This window comes from Phocoena sinus, chromosome 1 (genome assembly GCF_008692025.1).
Source record: "Phocoena sinus isolate mPhoSin1 chromosome 1, mPhoSin1.pri, whole genome shotgun sequence".
Lineage (NCBI taxonomy): Eukaryota > Metazoa > Chordata > Mammalia > Artiodactyla > Phocoenidae > Phocoena > Phocoena sinus.
Genome location: NC_045763.1, coordinates 101747977 through 101768965, shown reverse-complemented (window position 1 = coordinate 101768965; position 20989 = coordinate 101747977). Strand labels below are relative to the sequence as shown.

The following is a 20989-nucleotide window of genomic DNA, read 5'->3' as shown; positions in this document are numbered from 1 at the left end:
TCTTTATTCCTGTCTTACCCCTAGGTTCTTCATGACATTTTTTTTCCTTTAAATTCCATATATATGTGTTAGCGTATGGTATTTGTCTTTCTCTTTCTGACTTACTTCACTCTGTATGACAGACTCTAGGTCTATCCACCTCATTACAAATAGCTCAATTTTGTTTCTTTTTATGGCTGAGTAATATTCCATTGTATATATGTGCCACATCTTCTTTATCCATTCATCCGATGATGGGCACTTAGGTTGTTTCCATCTCTGGGCTATTGTAAATAGAGCTGCAATGAACATTTTGGTACATGACTCTTTTTGAATTATGGCCCTTTTAAAGGAGAAAAAATTTCCTAAGATCCCTTAGAACACATGTGCAAAGACATCGACTTAAAAATAAGTTGTATCTTTATAAATGGTGTCAGAACTTTTGTAAAGCTTACCATATGATTGAAAAATCAAAATTCAAGCAATTGTTGGAGAACTTGCAGAAGCTCAGACTGTGTCCATAGACTCTAATGGAGGAGCCTTTGTTTACTAAGTGGCCTTGGGGCAGAACCAAAGGCAGAGGCCTGCGGAGCAGTTTCCCTCCAGAAGGTGTTCATTGTGTTGGTCTGCAGAGCTGGGAGCCCTTTGTTCTTCCCGTGGGGGGAGTGGGGAGACTAGGGAGGAGGAGCCAGAAGGCCAGTGGTTTGTCCTTGGCGACTCTAGCCGGCTGTGGGGCTGGCCAGTGGGAGTGAGTGACCTCCCACCAGAGCCCTGGAGCCAGTAGCACGTTGCAGAAGACTGAGTGGAGATAAACTGTGGACAGAGGCAGAAAGAAGTCCAGGGAAAATGATTTAACTCAGAAACCTTTTATCTGCAGCAGATGGGAAAAATCACCTAGGCAAGAGAGGGTCATCCAAGCCAAGAAGAACCACGGCAAATAAATAGAAAGCCAGACCCCTGTCCCCACTCCTTCCTGGCCCCAGACTGGGCAGGGGCTGAGGAGCCTTTGGGGTCTGATGCACTGCTGGACTCTACAGGCACTTCTCAACCCCACGCCGCCCAGAACACACTCCTCACCTCCCCTCTCCCCTAGCAGAAGCCAGTTTCTGGGACTTACCCTGGTCACAGACCCAGCGTGGAAACATCCAGAGATTCGTAACTTGCATTTCAATGAGATCGCGAGAGCTCCCTCCCCACCAGCAACATATGGCAGCTTCTCCCACACAGTCAGACAGGCCTCGGCCTCTGTAGTAAACAGACCAACCACGCACCATTCCCCCTCCCCCAAACCTAAATAAAAGTCTAAATGATCAAGACAGCGACTGGCAGACTCATTCTGCAAATGCAAACAGAGATCATTTTACATTCGGAATGAATCTGCAGAGGGCAGCGGCCTCTCCAGGCTCCTATTTCTCAATCAGAAGAGGCTATCAAGTTTGGAATGCTTTTTTCCTCCGCTCAGGAGACTTTGGAAGGAGTACAGATGTGAAGCCAAGCCTAGCTCCCTAAAACGTCCCCAGTAGCAACTGCAGGGGCAGACAGTGCCCTTGTCCTACAGCAACCGAATGTGACACAGCTCCTGGGAGCCCTCCTTCCGCCAGCTGTCAGATCGCCGGTGACAGCACTGGCAGAGGCAGGAAATACCAGGATCAGAACGCTGGAAATGTTCTGGATTAGTGGAAAACTAGCTCTGTTCCAAATCACTGTAGTGTAGACCACGATCTGAACCTGAAAGAGAAACTCCGCTGTTGGCCCAGAGCCCAAAGGCCCAAGCAGAGCTCCCTTGTCTTCTATTTTCTTCTATCCCTCCTTTAACCCCCTCCCTCCTCCCTTCCCCACTGGAAACTGGAACCGTTTTCCGGAGGCCTATTTGTGATGTGTGCCAGAGGTCTAAGTCTGATTTCTAGGAACTGTCCCAAGAAAATGATCTGTTTTGTTTTGTTTATATCTGTGTGTTCTCTTTGGAGTGTTATTTATAATAAACATGAAATGACCCAACAGTAAGGGACTGAGTAAATGACAGTATCCTTGTACACTAGAGTACCATAAAATCTGGGGGGAAAAATATGGGGAAAACCCCTGCTCTGTTGGGAATTTTTAAAAAGCATTTTCCAAAACATTATTTCCACATATTGTCAATGATATAAAGATAGAGGAAAACAAAAATATGTACAAAAGAGGACTGGAAAGCTACATTGTCGTGTGGTAGGTATATGGATAATTTTTTTTTTCTTCTTTGTACTTCTCAATTTCTCCACAATTAACATGTATTATATTTTAATCAGGTGTAAAAAGCAATAAATTGTCCATCTTTCTAAAACACAGACACATAGTTTTACCTAATACACATATTTGTAGAGCAAACATCTTATCGTTTTGTCCTCTGAGAAAAGTCAGAGTTGGAAAGGGCAGAAGACACAGGGCAGGTGATGGATCAATGAAAGAATTACCGGTCGGTTGGTCTGTCTACATAACTTGTAAGGCCCCGTACAAAATGAAAGCGAGGGGGGCTCCTTTTTCAAAATTAAGAATTTCAATACAGCAATAGCAGAGCATTAAACCAAACATGGGGTCCTGTGTGACTTCAGGGGTCACACGCCCAGGAAACTGGCCCCGGTCATTAGCCTGGAGCAGGACACAATGGCCCAGCCGGTGAGGGCTTGCAGGTGGGCAGCAAGCCAGGATGAGTTGCCAGGAGGTCCCACTGCTTCCTCACCTGTTGCTAAACAGATTTCATTCTTCATGAGTCCAGCTTCTCATCAATCAACCTCTGGAACAGTGGCATACTTCATCACATACATGCAAATCAGAAGCCAGCGAAGATGACTTGAACCCTGGATCATAATCTCTTTTTTTTTTTTTTTTTGCAGGTAACTGCTTATTTATTCCATTTTAAGCATACCAGAGGGACTTCCCTGGTGGCACAGTGGTTAAGAATCTGCCTGCCAATGCAGGGGACACGGGTTCGAGCCCTGGTCCGGGAAGATCCCACATGCCGCGGAGCAACTGGGCCCGTGCACCACAACTACTGAGCCTGCGCTCTAAAGTCCGTGAGCCACAACTACTGAGCCTGTGTGTCACAACTACTGAGCCCACATGCACAACTACTGGAGCCAGCGCACCTAGTGCCTGTGCTCCGCAACAAGAGAAGCCAACACAATGAGAAGCCACCGCAACGAGAAGCCTGTGCACCGCAACGAAGAGCAGCCCCTGCTCGCCTCAACTAGAGAAAGACCCGCACAGCAACAAAGACCCAACACAGTCAAAAATAAAACATAAATAAATAAATTCATAAAAAAAAGCATACCAGAAAGATGCCAAGCTGTCTTCTACCCTGAAATTATTGACAGTCTCTACTGAGAACAGAAAGTGGAATTTTTTAAAACAGCAATTTCTGATTGATTTCTCTCCAGAATCATCAAGAACCCCTATTTGCACAGTTTCATGGTCTTTTTCTGGTCCCAGTCCCCCCCCCTTTTTTTCCCCAATCCCTTTATTTTGAGAGCAGAGAGGAAATTCATTAACAAATTCACTACAGAGCATTATTCATTCCGCATGTCTCACTCAGCGATTTTTAATATCAGGAGTTACAGTAAATCACCCCTGAGTTGTGATCCCATGAATCTAACAAGGTGCACAGAGCCGCATCCCTGCTAATGACCAAGCGAAGGCAAGGTTGGAAGAAAGCGTGTTGATTCCCCTTCTGGGGCGGGGCGGCAGGCAAACTCATTGGATTAAATTACGTGCAAAGCCAATCTCTCCCTCTGCAGTCAGTTGCAGCAGCCGCCTGCTGCAGAAATGCAAACAAATCCGATTCAAACCATAGCCAGACACCTGCCTGAGACAGAGCTTGTGAAAAATGGATGGGGAGCTGCTCAGGCAGAAAAGCACACACTAACTTCTTCCTCTAACTTCTCCAGGAGACTTCACCAGGTCAGAGGTGGGTGGGGCAGGGCTCCAGTTCTACCCCTCGACCCAGTGGCCAGAAGAACCCCTCTCATTCTCTAAAATATGGCACGTGGAGCTTTGACCCATGGCCAGCCATTCCAAGGCCTTTGAACCTCTTCCCTCATAAATTTTCTTCTTTTTATCTTGCTGAAAACTGGAACAAAATCTGAATGTTGGAAAATATTATGAGGAGCATCTATTCCACTCCTCTAACACTTGCATCCTCCATAAAACCCCACCCAACATTCATCCAGACTTTACTTGAACACCTCCAGAAACAGGGAGCTCACTACCACCACAGGTAACGCAAAACATTCTGGCACAGGGCTGACTGTTCTTCCCTTTGTTAAGTGGAACTCCCTCTCTTTGTGTAACTTACCTCACCTCTGTTGAGAGCCTTGTTCTACATTTTTGGGCCAGATAAAACAATTATTATGATGACCTTTCTGATATTTGAAGAGAGTGTTCTTACTTCCCATAGGTCTTCTTTTCAGTGGGTGTTAACTACACCAGTTCCCAGTGATCTTGGCCTGTGACAGGAGGCTCAATTTTTTTGCTTGTAAAATGGAGATAATAACATCAACTTTTCAGAATTGTGGTTGGGATTAAAAAAGAATGCATGCAAAGCATCTCACAGGAGGCTAGCACACAGTAGGTGCCTAACAAATAGAAGCAGCTCTAACTGTCCTCTTCACCTGGGACAGAAAAGAACATTGCTTCTCAGACCTGACCACAGCAGAGTGGCCAGACCGTTTCCCCTCCTCTCCTGCTAACGCTGTGCTTCTATTCACTCGGCCTAAGGAGTATCATCTTTGGGGGCAGCCATTCCACACACACAGCACCTACTACCATAAACCTTGTATCAACCAAAACCCCGAAGTCTTTTGGCTTTAAGCCTATCATGCAATTAAAGATGGTTGTGAAATAGGAAGATGCCTGTCTTCCTATTAATTAATTAAAGCATAGTAAGGGATCAAAAAAGTGAGGAGCTGTTAGCTGTTAGCAGTGGACAAATATCATCCAGGAGGAGGAGGATAGGGGATGCTGGCCGTGAGGCGACTCGCTGTGGACCCCGGTAGTTTCAGCTGGTCCTCACTTCCCAGCCATATATCTCCGCCATCTCTGCTGCCTTCATGCCAAATTCCCTTTAGCGCTGTCTATTCCCCTCTTCTTCCTTCTCAAACTCGGAGCTACTTCCCAGCCCATCACCCTCACCTTCCCAACAAGACGGGGATCCTTTCTAAAGCCAACGCTCTCCATGTCACTTGGTATCTCGTCTCCTTGCTCCTCTCCGAGAAGCCCTGTCCCTTCTCCTCCCCACACGTCTGTCCTCATCCTAAATAGGCTGGTTCTCTCTCTCCATCACACCATCAGCCTCTGCCCAGATGCCTATCTTTCCCCTTCTGGAAACAAACACTGAGGAGAATCAGGAATGGGGCAGCCACACCACACACACTCCTCGCGTTGAGGAGTCCTAGCGCCCGGTGAAACTGAAAACAGACGTACCGTGATGCACAGCTTGCCCCACTTCCGGGGTCTGTCGAGGACCCTCCCGCGTGGCCACAGGGAGGCCTGAGCAAGAATCCCCCGCACTGTGTGTAAGAGTGAGAAGTGGAAACAACCCTCAGGAGGGGAGGGTCATGGCTTATGAATACAGTGGTAGTTAAAATGAAGGAACCAGAGCTCTATGGTCATCCTGGGCAGTCTCCAAAATAATGCTGGGGTTTAAAAAGATTGCATACATGTATTTATAGGAGATACCTTTTAGGTGAATTTTAAAACATACAAAAGAATTCTACAAGCTGCATTGGTACAGATATGTGCAATAAACATGTTGGTTTAAACACAAGGGGATGATACTAACTGAAGGATGGTAATTACCTGTGAGGAGGGAAAGGGGAGGGTTGGCCAAATCTGTAAGCTTATATGTCTTTTTTTTTTTAAAGAAAGAAAGAAAGATCTTTCTTTAAAGCAAGCATCAAAAATGTTAACGTTTTAAGTCTGAGTGGTGGTTCATGGTTGCCAATTATATTATTTTCTGTACATTCAAAATATTTCATAATTTAAAATACACTGAAAAAAGAAAAGCCTTCCCTTCACCCTGCTTCTCTTTCTCCCTCCTGCCTCCTGCCCACCCCGGCTGCCTGCTGAGCACGCAGAGTCTTCAGTGAGCAGCCTTGTTTCATGACCTCCCCTCCCCTCCCTGACTTGTGCTCCATGGCGAAAGACTCCCAGCCCCACTCCAGCTCTTTCCCTCGTCTTCCCGACCCCCCTGCATGTTTGAGGGTCCTGCCTGCCCCCTCCTTCTTGGTCCATCCTCCTCTCTCGGATTTAGAGATGAGGACTTTTCCTAGTTCTACTCAGTCTCTCTCCTACACTGGCTTCTCTTCATTCTCCCAGCCCCTGAGTATGCGGTGATGCCGCCTTGAACTTCAGACATTTTCCATCTGTGCTGTCTCCCTCGTCAGGCTCATCCACTTTCATGCCATCACCTCAGTGACAAAGGTCAAGGGCATGACCTTTGGTACAAGAGCCAGACAGACTTTGGTACAAGTTCTGGCTCTACCGCTTTCTAGGTGTGTGACCTTGGACAAATTGTGTATTTCAACCTCAGTTTCCTCATCTGTAAAATGGAGACATCAGTCCTAATCTGCAGGGTTGTTGTACTGTTAGCTCAATAAATGTTACCAATTACTTGCACAGCTTCAACAAGTTTACCTCGACTCAAAAGAGCTCCCTCAGCAATATGGCTTGATCGGGGTCTTTTAACTTCTATTTCCCTGTGCACCCTTAGAGGCAATTTATATTCTCACGAAACTAACCTAGTAGCTCTTTCCTGAATGCACTTGTACCTGACCATCTCCACACCTGGGGTCCTGCCAGTCCCCCTCCTGGAGCACCCTCTCCATCCAGCCCTTCCTCTGAGGACACCTCAAATGCTACCACTTGATGGCGCCTCTTCAAAGCCCCCTCCTTGGAGTATGACCGCTTCCTCCTTGGAATTCTCATGAGGCACCCCTCTCTTAAGGCACTTATCCTAAACTCCTCAGGCAGTGGGTAGCAGAGAGAGACGTATGCCTGTCTTATCACCCTACCCTTGGCCGCCTCCCACTGCCCCACCCCAACTAAGTAGCCAGTTTCTGAGGCACAGAAGTCATTACCATGTCTTCTCAGCCCCCAGCACAAAGCCTGGCTCTCATTAAATGCATTGGAATCATTGTTTTGAAGGCTGAAACCACTGCATTTGTGCCGTGTAGGGTGAGTGCCAAAGGCTCCATAAACAGTGCTGCCGTTTATTATTTCTGTAGGTGGCAGGGCCCGGAGGTGAGTGCCCTGCAGAGGCTGCAGCCCAAGGCAAAGGTGAATTCGAGGGAGAATCCAGTGAGACTTGCTCCAGGGCACGCAAAGCTGGCAACAAGGTCCTGTTCCCAGGAGACCTGCAAAGAAAACTGGGTTCTGGCTGCTGGCCGTCCCATGAGGGAAGCTGCTGCTTCAGGGAGAGCTTACACCTGTGCAAACTCCCAGTGTCCGGGGCACTCACCTCTCAAGCTCATGGAGAACGAGCTTGGAAGGAGAGGACAGCCCTGGACCTTCCTTCCTCCCTTTGTGCCTTCCTGCCTTTTCCTCTCCCTGTTCTCCTCAAACATCCACTGAACCCGAGAAGTAGGTACCAAAGCTATAAAGAGGAAGTCACTGTCTCCGTTCTCCGTTCTCTGAATCTCCCCAGAGAGGGAGAGTTTCATAGTCTAGTCTGGGGAGAGGGGTCCATTAACAAACAATGACATAGAGCGAGACATAATGACATGGGTGCTGGAGCTGGGAGAGACCCTGGGGCAAGGAGGTCAGTTGGGAGCCTCCTGCAGTGGCCCAGCTGAGTGATGATGACAGCAGTGGCAATGGTGTGCAGAGCGGTCCTGATGGGTGTCCCTCCAGCCAGGCTGAGGACCCTCCAGAAGTTGACCATCCCCCACTGCAGGAAAGGCTTGGGTAGAAGGTCCTCCTATAGAACAAGCCCTACCGCACTGCAGTGTGGCTCCTATTGATTCATCTTTTTAACCACCAGTCCAGGAGCTGGGAAGACGTGTCCGTGACTGTCTTATTCACTGTTGTGAGGAAGCACTTAGCACATAGTAAATACTTCACCAATAGCCATTACATTTTTCATTAATCAATTGTCTGTCCAAGTTGGCTTTGACATTGAAGGGTCCCCACCGATGCTGCCTTTCACACAGACTCCATTCAGACTTCAACATCCCTCAGTGACCTTCCCAGACGTGGATGTGCGTCTCACCCCCAGATTTGCTTCCTGCTCTATAACTAGGCATTGGGTCTCATTCTACACAGTCATGGTGTTCTGACTTTGCCGTCTGAACACCGTCTCTGACTTTGCATTTTCTGCCTGCTGATGACCACTCACAGCGATTCAATCCCATAACAGGGTCCAGGTTCCATAGGCATCATATCCCCCTTTTTGAAGTTCCTTTTGTTTGTAATAATCAACTTTCCTAATGATGACTTTTCATTTGTGCAGCAACCCTTTGCTCCTCCTTGCTGGACGGGCTCCTCAGCCTGTCCCATTCCTTGGCTGCCCGAAACCCAGCACATACACAAGACGCTCTACGTTGACTCTTACCTGAGTAATCTGAGCAGTGAGTACTTGTGTGGCTTTATGATTTACAAAACACTTTCACATGCATTATCTCATTTCAGTCATCACACTGCCCCTGTGAGGAAGATATAAATATTATTGTTCTCTTACAGATGAGGAAACTGAGATCACACAGGCAGAAAAGAGCTGAACTACAACTTGAACCTCAGATGTCTGCTCTGTGCCCTGCCACTGCCCCGTCCTCAGGGAGAGGGTAAGCCAGGCTGATCTTTCCCAGACCATGAATCAATAAGTGTGGAGCTGCCTCCCTTGCCCTCATTAAAAACTCACAGAACATAAAATCCCACTTTGTGGCTGATAATTTGTCTGCAATTTACAGGCTTTCAGATGAATACTGAAGTCTGTTTAAATGAGATTACTCCTACCTCAACTTAAAATCCAGTGATAGGGACTTTCCTGGAGGTCCAGGGGTTAGGACTCTGCGCTTTCACTGCTGTGGGCCCAAGTTCAATCACTGATCGGGAACTAAGATTCTGCAAGCCACGAGGTGCGGCCAAAAAAAAAAAAAAATCCACTGATAAAAGAAACATTTCCCCTATGTCTCCCCTTACTTACTTATTAAGCTAGTGTTTCTAGTTTACGTCTTTAAAGATTCCCCTAGATATCTAAACAGTATACAACAGTAAAAAGTACTAAGGAGGGCTGGAAAGGACAGAGAGAGGAAGAGAAGGGAATTTCTAGGTCATAATCAGGCATGAGAGGAGAAATCCACATCTGTGTGTTTACCTCCCCTCTGCTGGGAGGGAAAAATGCTCAAGAATCCAGGTCATTGGGTAGAGATTCCAGGGGGTAGAAACCATTGAATCCTCAGTCACTGCCAGCATAAAACATGCACCTGCTTCACAAGTCACTGAGTAAACCGATCACACCATGCTAGAAGGCTCTGGAAGTGTACGGTGAGTTAGAAAACACTTGCATGACTTGAGGGTCCTAGACCAGATGACATTAAGGCCTCTTCCAGATTAAAATAGGCTATGCTTCTAGTCTGTGGAATACTCGGCCACACTCTTCGTGATGCCAGTAAAAGTACCTGGCCTGTGTGCCAACTTTACGTCTTTCAAAGCCCTTTAACTCTTGTTCTGTCCCAGCCTGAATGGACAGTCAATTAGAAACAGTGAGGGAGATTTCTCAGAATGGATCCAAAGGCTACAAGGTAAACTGACAGGTGACAGTGTGGGAGGAGAGACGAGACACACAAAGAAGAAAAGCATCATAGCCACATCCTACACAGCATAATTGGTTCTGAAGGCATCAGGGCACAGGGGTACAGTACAGTAATTGATGTTGATAACCCGAGTCATCGAGAGGTTAAATCATAGACATGTCACTGCGAGCTGATTGCTCAGCTCATTTACAGAATATTTGTTGGACACCCAGTATGCGCCTAACTCTGTCTGTATCCCCAGGATAGAAAGATGAATAAGGCATGGTCCCTGCCCTCAAAAGGCTCTCTGGACTTCAATTTCTTCAACTGTAAAATGAGGGAGCTAAACTCAGTGATTCCTAAGATTCCTTCCCGGAGGTCCTAAAAGCTTTATGCATTACGACTTGAACTTGCACAGTCCTACGAGATGGTAATCCAGGTAACATAATCCTGTTTTGCAAATGAGCACTGAGACTCAGAGAGGTTAGCATCTGACTCAAGGTCACACAGTTAATGAGGAGCAAAGCCAGGACACTCAGCCACATGAACCGGTCACACTGAAATAGAAAGGTCTTCTTCCTCCCACCCCTGTGCTCTCTCCACACTGTGTTCCTTCCTCCAAAAGGGCAAGCAGACTAGATGGAGAACAGCTCATGCATTTGACAGCTGCCTGGATTTACAGGCCTGGAACACAATACTCAGCAGCCACAAAACAAAACTCATGTGCAACTGGACACCAATAAATATCTGTAAGACCAAGTGCAACCAAAACGGCATCGAAGGATCTGGCAAAGTCAACAGCAAGATCAAAAATCCAAAAAGTCAATAGTAATGGCTACTAGGGACACATGCTGAACAACTAGAATATCTCTGAGAGAGAAAACGTGGTAGAAGGAAAAAGGCAGCTTGGGAGCACTATATTTAAAAAGAAAAGAAAAGAAAACCAAACACCAAACACTGCTGGTGGAGTTGGTACAGGCACAGAGAAGCGGTGGGGATGTTCCCACACAGCCTGCTTTCTTCCCTCACCCCTGGCACAGGACACCTGTCAACCCCGCTGTTACTGATAATGTACAGATTACGGTGGGAAACAGGGGTCCTGCCTTCTTGTAGACAATGTACAAGTGGAGAGAGGAGGCTGCCAGAGAGCCACTGGATCAAGACAGAGGGTTGATCACCAAACAGAGATAATCAGCAGCGTACTGTCCAATATGAGACAGCAAGTCACAGTCCTGGGAACGAGCATGTAGTGAGCAACTTTATTGTTCTGGATGCTCTGCTAGATATTTTACACACACTAGTCCGCCCATCCCTCACAAGAAGTCTTTGACGCTCAGACTCTCAGAGAATTGGTTTGCCCAGGATTACCTGGCCAGCGAGCGGCTGAGCAACGATTTGAACTCAGCTTGTGTTCCGAGCTCCAGTTCTCCCCACTCCTCCACACAGCCTCCAAGACTAGGTTCTGGCCCCACTACCTTTATTAGCTCTGCAACCTTAGACGAATCATTAAATCTCTTATAATCCTCGGGTTCCTGAGAATTGCCTGTCTCACAGAATTGTTGAAAGGATCCGAGGAGATAAAAAGCATGAGCATTTCTTAATCTGAAAAGACTCCTGCAATCAAGATGATATTGATAACAATACTTACTGAGCACCTACTATGTGCCAGACACCGGTTTACTGCTTTACAGGGATTACCTCGCTTAATTCTCACAGCGATCTGTGGAATTGGTATTCTCTACATCATACATAGATGAAGAAACTGAGGCTCACAGAGAAGTAACTTGGTAGCAAGTGGCAGGGCCAGGGTGGGAACAGACTTAACTACTCCACAACCCCTGCTGTGAACCAGATGCTGAACAACAAAGGTCTTCCCACTGCCTTCCTTCCGTAGTTTTATTGCCTTCCTCCCCCGCGGCCACAGGGCTTAGCTGTGCCGGCCTACTTTGAGACGTTCCCCTTAGATGTAGGAGCTAGAAATCGCCACTGTGGGAAGGCCAACACGTTCTGCAGTTGAAGAGATACTGCTTTCTGTTTTTATTATTTTATTATTTTTTTAATTAATTACTTTTTTTGGCTGTGTTGGGTCTTCGTTTCTGTGCGAGGACTTTCTCTAGTTGTGGCAAGCGGGGGCCACTCTTCATTGCAGCGCACGGAGCTCTCACTGTTGCGGCCTCTCTTGTTGCGGAGCACAGACTCCAGACGTGCAGGCTCAGTAGTTGTGGCTCACGGGCCCAGTTGCTCCGCGGCATGTGGGATCCTCCCAGACCAGGGCTCGAACCCGTGTCCCCTGCATTGGCAGGCAGACTCTCAACCACTGCGCCACCAGGGTAGCCCTGCTTTCTGTTTTTATCTGTAGCTTGTCTTTGTCCAGCTGAATTGAAAAATGCCACCAAGAACATTTACTGCTTGCTGGTCTGAGTTAGGCCCTGAGTTAGGAGACAAATCTGCCCAGAGTTCCAAGGGTTCACAGTCTCCTGGGGGAGCACGATACAAGTATTTATTGAGTCCCGTCTCTGAGCCAGGCTCTGGGTTAGGATCTGGGGACACAAAAATGAGCAAGACACAACACACTGTGGTACTGGCTCCAACTGGGATGCACACAGGGTAAGTCAGGGCCCAGAGGAAAGGCCCCTGACCCTGCCAGGTGGGATTGAGAACAGCCAGAAAAGCATCCCAAAGGAAGTGGGGCTTGAGAACTACATTCTGATTGTCTGCACTGCCAAAGAGTTGGCATATACCATCTCTGATCCTCACAGCAACAATCCTGTTTGGCAGATATTATTACCTTATAGATAAGGTATTAAGTAACTTGCTCAAGGTATCAGAGCAGTAAGTAGCAGAGGCAGACTCTCACCCCAGGAGCTCTGACTCCAAGCTTGTCGGACCCTAAAGTTATGTCAGGTTGCCTCAGAGAACACTGTGCTACAAGCTACAATGGAGAAAGAAACGCCACACCATGAGACGCCAGAACAGGAGAGGGCAAGTGAGCTGCGGTCTGTGGGGCGTCACGGAGGATGAGTGGTGTGGCGAGCCGTGGTACAATGATTCAGGACAGGCCTGCACAGATTCTTCATCACTCTAGTGAGTCCTCTAGGTCATGGGCAGGGAGGAACGCTCTAAAGGCTGAAGGCCATGTGCCCGGCCGTCCAGCGGATGGGGTGATTGTTTTGGTGGGAAGGTAAGGTGTAGATGAGGAGTCGGATTTGGATTGTAGGAAACAGAAACCTACTCATATTAACTTGAGCAAAAAAATAAACACGAACAAACAAGAAAAGGGAGCATTTAGTTTAAGGATTCAGGCATTTTGTAGAACCCAAGGGCTAGCAATGTACTGGGACCACAGGAGAGCTGGTTTGAGATCAGACATGCACACTGGCCCTGATCAGTCACCCCTCACTCCTCTCCTGTCTCTGCTTCTGTCTGGTGTCTCCTTATCCTTTTCCCTCTGCAGCCTGGCTCTCACTGTCTCTCCGTAGCAGGGCAAAAGATGCTTCCAGACACTCTCTCAGACCTAACATCTCTGATCTGCAATTCTAAATCCCCAGGAGAGAGAATCTGATTTGTTCCCATTGGGCCACGTGGCTATGGATGGGAAGGAAGGGTGTCCGTTCTCAGAGAAGGTGGAGCTGGGGAGGCTGGAGGTCATGACCCCAGAGGTCAGGCTGGAGTGTTCTGGAGATGTGTCCAACTCCAGATATTGTCAGACCCATGTTCTGGAGAGAGGGTGCTGAGAGGTCTTCGTTTTTACCTTCTCATTCTGCCCTCTAAAGTAATACACTGTCTGCCACATTTATAATTCTTCTGTGGAGTTATTAAATCCATAAATAAAGATTTAATCTTTTAAGCTCTGCATTGTGAGAGCAGAAGTTAAAAAGCAGGCAGAGGAAAGCTTACCAGCCTTGGTGGCCGGGGGTAGCAAAGGAAGACACGTCCAGGCTGCTGGGGCAGAGGATCAGGAGAGGCTGCAGCTGCAGAGCAGGACGAAGGGCGGAAGGACGGCCCCTGCCCTCTGGCTGAAGGTCGAAAACAGCCCTCCTGGAGCAGAGACCGCATTGCCGAGGCAGCCACAGAGAGGCTCAAGAGACCAATCCTGCAGGCTGGGAGAAATACCAGAACAGTCTCAAGAGCTCTCAAAATGGGCATGTTTTGACCTAAAGCAGGTAGAGAAATGTGGAGCAGTAGAAGGGGATGCTTCCAGGCGTCTCGGGGAAGGGCGCCTGTACAAGGAGAGGGATGAGAAGGAATTCAGAAAATCTGAGACTGGAGGAGGAGGAAGAGGGAAAGGCCTCTGCTTCCTGTTTAGCTCAGAGCCCGATTCCAGAGGAAGCACTGTCAGCTGAATCAACAACTTCATTCCTTATATACCTCTGCCCTCTCCCTCCGCCACCATCTGGGGCTCTGACAACACTGGCTCAGGCTCCCTGATGAAAATGACAAGGTGAACACGTTCGTTTCTCTCATGGGCAGACACAAAGACCAGCACCAGGGAGGAAAGGCTATTGAGAACAAAGAGGAGAGCTGGGAAGTTAGGGTGGGGAGTTCTGAAGGCAGAATAGGGGTAAAGGGAGCCCTCTCAACCCTGCCTTGTGATAGAGAGGCAGTGCCTGGACCAGAGATCTGGCAGACAGCTGTCTCCACAGCAGAGGCCCTTCCTGCTTCTTGACGTTATTCCCACAACCCCATCCCCGGCTTTTACTGTCTTAGGGCCGGGTGTTGGGGACACACGTGGAACTTCTCTTTGGACTCTTCGCGCCTTTTTACCCCATAGGGCCTCTGCTTCCCACTGTCTTCCCACTGTCAACTCAAACCAGAGGGCATAACCCGTTTCTGTCAAGTGACATGTTATGGAGGGTCTGAGAAGGAGCAGTGAGGCTGCTTTTTGATGATAGGATTCAGCCACAGAGGCTCTGTCCTTGCCAGCAGATAATTAAGCTTAATGAATTTGGACAGTTCACTGGATCTGCCCACACAGTTCCACTCACCGTCTAAAACGCTTCCAAAATAGCCCAGCTATTGTACACAAGCCAAAAAAGAAAAACAAAAAGGAAAAAGTAGTAAGTGACAAGGCCCCAGAGATTTCTGCCCTTTCAGAAAAGTCTGAGTGAACTTTTCCAAAGAAACTTTAAGCAAGAAAAAAAAAAAAGCTGCGTCTTCCCTCATTGAGGAACCAGGGGAAAAAAGATGCCACAAAGACAGGCACACACATTGTGAGGTGGAAGGACCCGGTGTTGGTACTCACTCCTCACACTGATGTCATCTACACACAGAGTCTCCGAGCTATTCCCTCCCCAGGGTCGTCAAAAAGCTGTTTCTGGCAACTGGTGCTGGATCAAGATGCCTCTACAGACAGGGCCTCACCCTCTCACACAGTGGTGTCACACTAAGGAGACGAGCTCCCCCCATGTGTGCACGTGCCCACACACCCCTCCTCGGGGCCCGGCCCCCACGGAGAACTCCCTCCCTCCTCCACGCCCTCCTCAGCGAACCGCGCGCTGCTAGAGCCAGATGTTCCGTGGGCAGACCCCTCTGTGGGCTGACAGGCGGTGATTACTGCTGCCAGCCCCATATTAGAGACAACTGAATGGGAGCAAGCCTCCGCCCGCCCAGGCTCCCCACAATAGCGTCTTTGTGAGGTGCTTCACTGCCTTTCATTTCCCCTGCCTCGCCAACCTACGTCAGGAGCAGCTCTGCCTGGGGAGGGAAGAAGACAAAAGGAGGATCACAGGGTCCTGACTGATCCACCCTACCTCGGGGGTGGGGGAGGGGTGGGGGGAGAAGACCGGGTCCCTTTCTCCTCCCCCCCCAAGGGGTAAATAACCAGGAGGACTCCCAGGGCTGCTTGAGGTCAACTTCACAGTCTAAGCAGTGGATCTTGTCCATCAGATGGCCTTGCTCTGGAGAGTTGGACATGAGGATGAGGCTGGAGCGGGGCCTGGTACAGAGCTCAGCAGATGCCTAGAGACTGGAGTCCGAAACCACGGTCTCCTCCTGTCCTTTCTCCCTTCTCCCTTCCCCAGATGGCCTTCCGCAATTGCAGCCCAGAGGCCAGAGTGCTAGGCAGGAAAGGGTTAAGTTTCCGGGACTTCTGGACAGACTTCAGCCAGGTTCCAGGACTGGGGTAGGTAAGTGGGGGTGAGGAGGGTGGCGGGAGGGATGTGTTGGGAAACTGGTAAGACTAACATCTGGGACGTGGTCACTGCCCCTCCTCCTCGCCCAAACCGCAGACGCCGTGGCAGCAGGAAAATCAGAGCGGTTCAGACCAAGCGCGATTGTGCAACCTGGCCCTGGTGATGAGCTTGATGCTGGAGATGGGAGTGGGGTTCGGTCCTGGGGGGCAGACTCCACTTCAGAGGTGAGGCTTAAAGTTCTTACAGAACCCGCACGCATTCAGGGCTCTGGTTTCCACATTCGACTAAACCCCATTGTCTGCATCAAAACCTCCCGGAGGCGTGGTGCTGCTGGTGGTTCTGGGAGGGCTGCTGCGGAGGACGGTGGGCACCGGGGGCTTTTGCCCCAGCCTCTGGAAGTCCTGGGATTTTGCCGCCTCCCCAGGCACCTCCCAGTGAAGTCTGAAACTGGAGAAGCCCCTCTCGCTAGGCAAGGGAGCCCAGCCAAGTCCCTAATGCGGTTTAAGGAGCGGGGATGTGGCAGAGGAGAAGATGGATGATCACGGGGAGAAATCTGATCTGAGGGCTACCCCAAACAAACACAGGCAAGGAGCAGTGGATTTTCCTTTTAATGCAAAACGCTGCAGTACAGAACGAGTTCCATCCTCTAGGGCACTGAAGGGAGAAGGGAGAGAGGGCAGAGTCTAACATCTCCTCCTAGCCCTCTCTCTCCCCTGACTCGCACTGAGGCAAGAAATATTCTGTTGCCTGTTCACTGGGGTCGCCTCCATATGTATAAGGGTCAGAGCTCTGGAACTGGCTCATCTTTCACCGGCCTGAAATCTGCTGACATGGGGCAAGAGAGGAGTGAACATTTAGGGCTTTCTCTCTTTTAGCTCTAAAAGGATTCCTCGAGATCTGGAGTCCCATGTGAAATGAAGGGGCAATGAGAATTTGGCTTCCATTGGCTGAAAATATGAGATGTGAATCACAACTTGCCCGGAATGACGAGCAGGAAATTTAGTCGGGATATAAATGTATGGAGGTGAAAGAGATTCAAAACACAAGACTAGCTCCCTCAAACTTCTTCCTCTTTCTTCCTCATCTCCAGCTTATAGACAATCTGGTAGCCATCATCCCAGGCGTAAAGCTGGCGCTCTCGGGGGTTATAGCGGAGGCTGGCGTGGGCACCATATCGGCGGGGGAAATAAGGGAGTGCTGCCCTTTCAGGGGTCAGGGTGCCACTGGCATCAAAGGAGCACTGGATGCGGGCCCGACTGGCAGGGCGGGTATTATAAACAACGTATAGGGTCCCACAGATGACAAAGGCAGCCTCAGCATTCTCTCTGGGACATGGTGTGTCCCACTGCTGCTCTGTGTCCAGTGTCTGCGGGTCTAACTTGGCCAGACACAAGTGCCTATCGTCCTCCCGGGTGGCATAGACAGCCCAAAGGCCCTCCTCATCAGCCGCCAGGTCTATGTACGTGTCTGCCGTCAGCCCGTACGGGGGGATCAAACCCTCTGCTGGGAATACTGAACTGTCCACCACTGTTCGGTTTGCCAGGTGGAATTTGATGAGCTGTAAAGTGTTCTCCAACTCACCGCCCCCTCCAGGTCCTCCAGGGGGCCTCCGGGCATAGTAAAGAAAGCCACCATATACCAGCTGGCCCGTGCCTACCCAGGGGAAGGGCACCCGGACTCGGGAAGCTTTCCGGGCAGCCATGGCAAGGGTGAAGTCACGCAGCCTTGGGAAGACAAAGGCTGTGTCATTCTGGGTCCCATCCAGCACGTAGATCTTCTCTGCTGGCCCCAGTGGATCCTTGGTCCACAGACCAGCTGGGCCACCAAACCGCTTCAGGATCTTCATTGATCTCACCTGAGAGATGGTGTAGCCACAGTCTGGTGGGAAAGGAGAAAAGCACAGGACAAGGGAAAACAGGCAAGAGTTAGATGCTCACTGCAGGAACCCCCCAGGGTGGTCTATTTGGAGAACAGTTGGGCCTTTGCCCAGTGGACGCCTCCACTCTCATGGAGGATTGGGGCAAAGAGCACCACAGAGGCCTGGGTCCCCAGAAACTCTCCTTAATGAACCTGATAGTACAGAGATTTCCCTAAAACAGATTCTAGAAGACAGAGCCAAATGGACTGGGATAAGGAGAAAAAAGGGGAAGAACCAAGGAAGAATACAGGGGTCTGTTTCAGATTGCTTACCTGTCACCATATCGTACTTCTCGTTTCTTCTGCCTTTGCCTTTGGCCCCAGGGCCTCCAGTCACCTTCTCGTCAACCTCTACACAGGGTAGGGCTGGGTTCTGGGTCTCCAGATAGTCCACCTCCCGCTCCAGACGGTCCACTCTCCCCGAGATGGTGTCAGCCTCAGTTCTGAGTGCCTCCCGCTCCTTCTCGGCCACCTCCAACAGCGGCAACATCTTGTTCTTGAAATCCCGCAGCTCAGCAGCATGCCGACTACTCTGGTCCTGGCACTGGGCCAGCCGTTCCTAAAGGGATGGGGCAGCAGGAAGGAGGGCCTAAGGGTTACAACTCTCAGGCAGGGAGAGGCCCAACCAGGGAGTCAGGAATGGGAAAAAGCAAAACTCAGCCAGACATCAGCAACCCCTTCCACCTCCACAGAGAGAAAACCAAATGTTCAAGATGCTAAAATGTGCAAAGAGCTCAGCTAAGATCCATCTAGGCCCCAATCCCGACCTTGCATCCTCCGGCCGTGCTGTGAGCAGTGCCACTGACTTCTCTGAGCCTCTAGGGCAGTCTAAGTGCATGAGGGTGAGAAGGGACCTCTGCTCCATTATATGATCCTCCTCTTGGGAATTAGGATGCTACAGACTCCAAGCTGTTAAAAAGGCAGAAAGTTGCAGATTCTCTGAGAACTTCCAGCTTTTAAAAGAATCATCAGCTCATCCTGAGATGCATTCCCATAATTCTAGCTCTCAATTTCCACTCTTCCCTTATCCCATCTAATCCCAGGGGTGAAACACAAAGGTCTATGTGCTTTGGAATTGCTTTCTGTATGTGGGGAAAGAGGGAGACTTGCAATTTTGAGGACCCTCTTATTAAAAGATGGAGTTTTCTGTAGGTTCTTACAAGAGCCCTAATTTGTCATCCCCACATCCCTGACAAACTGGTTGAATCAACAGGAGATGTGGAATCCTTCCAGGCTGGGCCAGAAGAGAAAGGAGACACCTACCTCTAAGGCAGCTAGTCGGCGTTCCATGTACTCCACAAGGTGGTGCTGCTGTCCTCGAAGGGGTCCCGACCAAGACAAAAGGAACAAGATAAGGAGCGGGGTGCGGGGCCCCATGGCTGCGGGAGAGTAGGGCCAGGGTAGACCAAGTGTGTAGTCGTGTGCACACGGCCTCTTCCACTCAAGCCGGCGGGTTAGCTTTGGAGGCCGGGCTGGGGGCAGTGCCTTCTCTCTTGCAGGATCTCGGGGCTCTCTCACTACTCTGGAATGCTTTCACAGTCCCTCTACGGGCCCCACCCCCTCCTTTCCGCTTGGATTGATCAAACACAGATGGCCCTATTGCAGAGCAGCCAGAAGGCTTAACCGCCTCCCGCCTAGGCCGTGGGCTCCCCAGGAGAGGAGAAGATTGGAAACCCTAGGGCAAAGGCCTTCTGGGCAGTCACCCAGGAAAAGGAGCTAGTAGGGGGAGGCAGAGGCCTCGGAGGAAACTTAGCAAACTCTATTCCTGCTTTAGAATGCTTCCAATGCTGACTTAAGAACCATCCTTCGTTAATCCTTTCCTTTCCCAGCAATAACAGCATGGATTGTTTTCTGCCTTTAGTGGAAGCTGGAAGCAGGGGAGATGAGGTTTGAGGGGAAGGGGTGGGAAGAAAGGCCACAGTGGTCAAATCTGTAGTACCTTCTTCTACAGCTCACTGGCGCCATCTTGTGCTAAGCACCTGGTGTCATCTCAGAATTAATAGGGAAACCAAGTTCACCTCCAGTGGAAAATTTCCCGCAAAGCAAGCCAAGTAGATTGAATTTACAGGGGTTTTCATGATTAAAATGCAGCTTTCCCCACGGACTATCCAATTACTTATGGGGCTATCCCAATCTCTCTCTGATTTAGCCTAAGAAAGAGAATGTATCTGAGATTAAAACTAAAAAACAAAACCCAAAAGAGGTCATTGAGAAATTAGTAAATTAATTCTTGATTATCTGGAAGTGAGACTGGCTGCAGTCTTTCTATATACAGTTTTTCTTTGCCCGAAAGTTTCTAGGCATATTCTCTTACCCAAACTGGGGAGTGTTCAGTGAGTTCACACTAATTTTACATTCATTTATTTAGGAAAAAAAAATGAAAAATATATATGTTGCAGTCTAAATCAAAATAAATGTACTCTGACTTCCCTACTAATGGGAGAGAACAGATATAACTTCTCTTGGTTATGGCCCAAAAGGGTGTTTCTAAATGTTTCTCATTTCCATATCCCAACTATGACTACAGGAGCCCAAAAAATTAATGGCCGCTGTAAGATAGACTCGTCCTGAAACACATGCGTCAAAAGAAGTCAAATGAGCATAGCATTTATTCAGAGCCCCGCAGTGATGAATCTAGACAAATCTCTAATTCTTTATCAGGAGAAATTTTACTTTAATCACTCACTTAAGAGAAATCTGAGCCAAAGTCCTCCTCTAAAGAAAAAAAAAAACCTACTCCTTGGACTTGAGGACATGGGGAGGGGGAAGGGTAAGCTGGGATGAAGTGAGAGAGTGGCATGGACATATACACACTACCAAATGTTAAACAGCCAGCTAGTGGAAAGCAGCCGCATAGCACAGGGAGATGCGACCACCTAGAGGGGTGGGATAGGGAGGAGATATGGGGATATATGTATATGTATAGCTGATTCACTTTGTTATACAGCAAAAACTAACACACCATTGTAAAGCAATTATACTCCAATAAAGATGTTATAAAAAGAAAAAAAAGATTCTTCTAACAGTGCAGCTTTCTGAAAGGAGGGGAAAATAGCATCATCTTGTGGTTATTCTTATTTGCATTCTGGTACTTTAGATGTTTGGTGGAGCGTGCTAGGAAGCAAAGTTTAATTAGCCTGTGTCAGAAGTTTCTGCATCTTTCAAAGGGCCAGATCCAGATGATCTTAAGTTAGGGCCCTG

The 20989-nt window shown here is 48.9% G+C and overlaps 1 protein-coding gene across 1 annotated transcript; it reads right to left on the bottom strand.

Moving 5' to 3' along the window:
• Window positions 1–16460: 16460 nt before the first annotated feature.
• On the bottom strand, window positions 16461–20527 carry OLFML3 (olfactomedin like 3). The gene is made up of 3 exons (XM_032621756.1): window positions 19052–20527; window positions 18062–18347; window positions 16461–17749 (listed from the first exon to the last, which is right to left on the bottom strand). Exons 1-3 carry the CDS (start codon window positions 19163–19165, stop codon window positions 16929–16931), a joined length of 1221 nt encoding a protein of 406 aa, XP_032477647.1. The 5' UTR covers window positions 19166–20527; the 3' UTR covers window positions 16461–16928.
• Window positions 20528–20989: the final 462 nt, after the last annotated feature.

What these genes read in the sequence shown, in the direction of transcription:
- OLFML3 (XM_032621756.1), bottom strand. Translation starts at nt 19,165, where the DNA reads ATGGGGCCCCGCACCCCGCTCCTTATCTTGTTCCTTTTGTCTTGGTCG. An exon ending in GCCGACTAGCTGCCTTAGAG is followed by an intron (nt 18,348 to 19,051) that starts GTAGGTGTCTCC and finishes CCATCCCTTTAG; the next exon opens with GAACGGCTGGCCCAGTGCCA. An exon ending in GAAGTACGATATGGTGACAG is followed by an intron (nt 17,750 to 18,061) that starts GTAAGCAATCTG and finishes CTTTCCCACCAG; the next exon opens with ACTGTGGCTACACCATCTCT.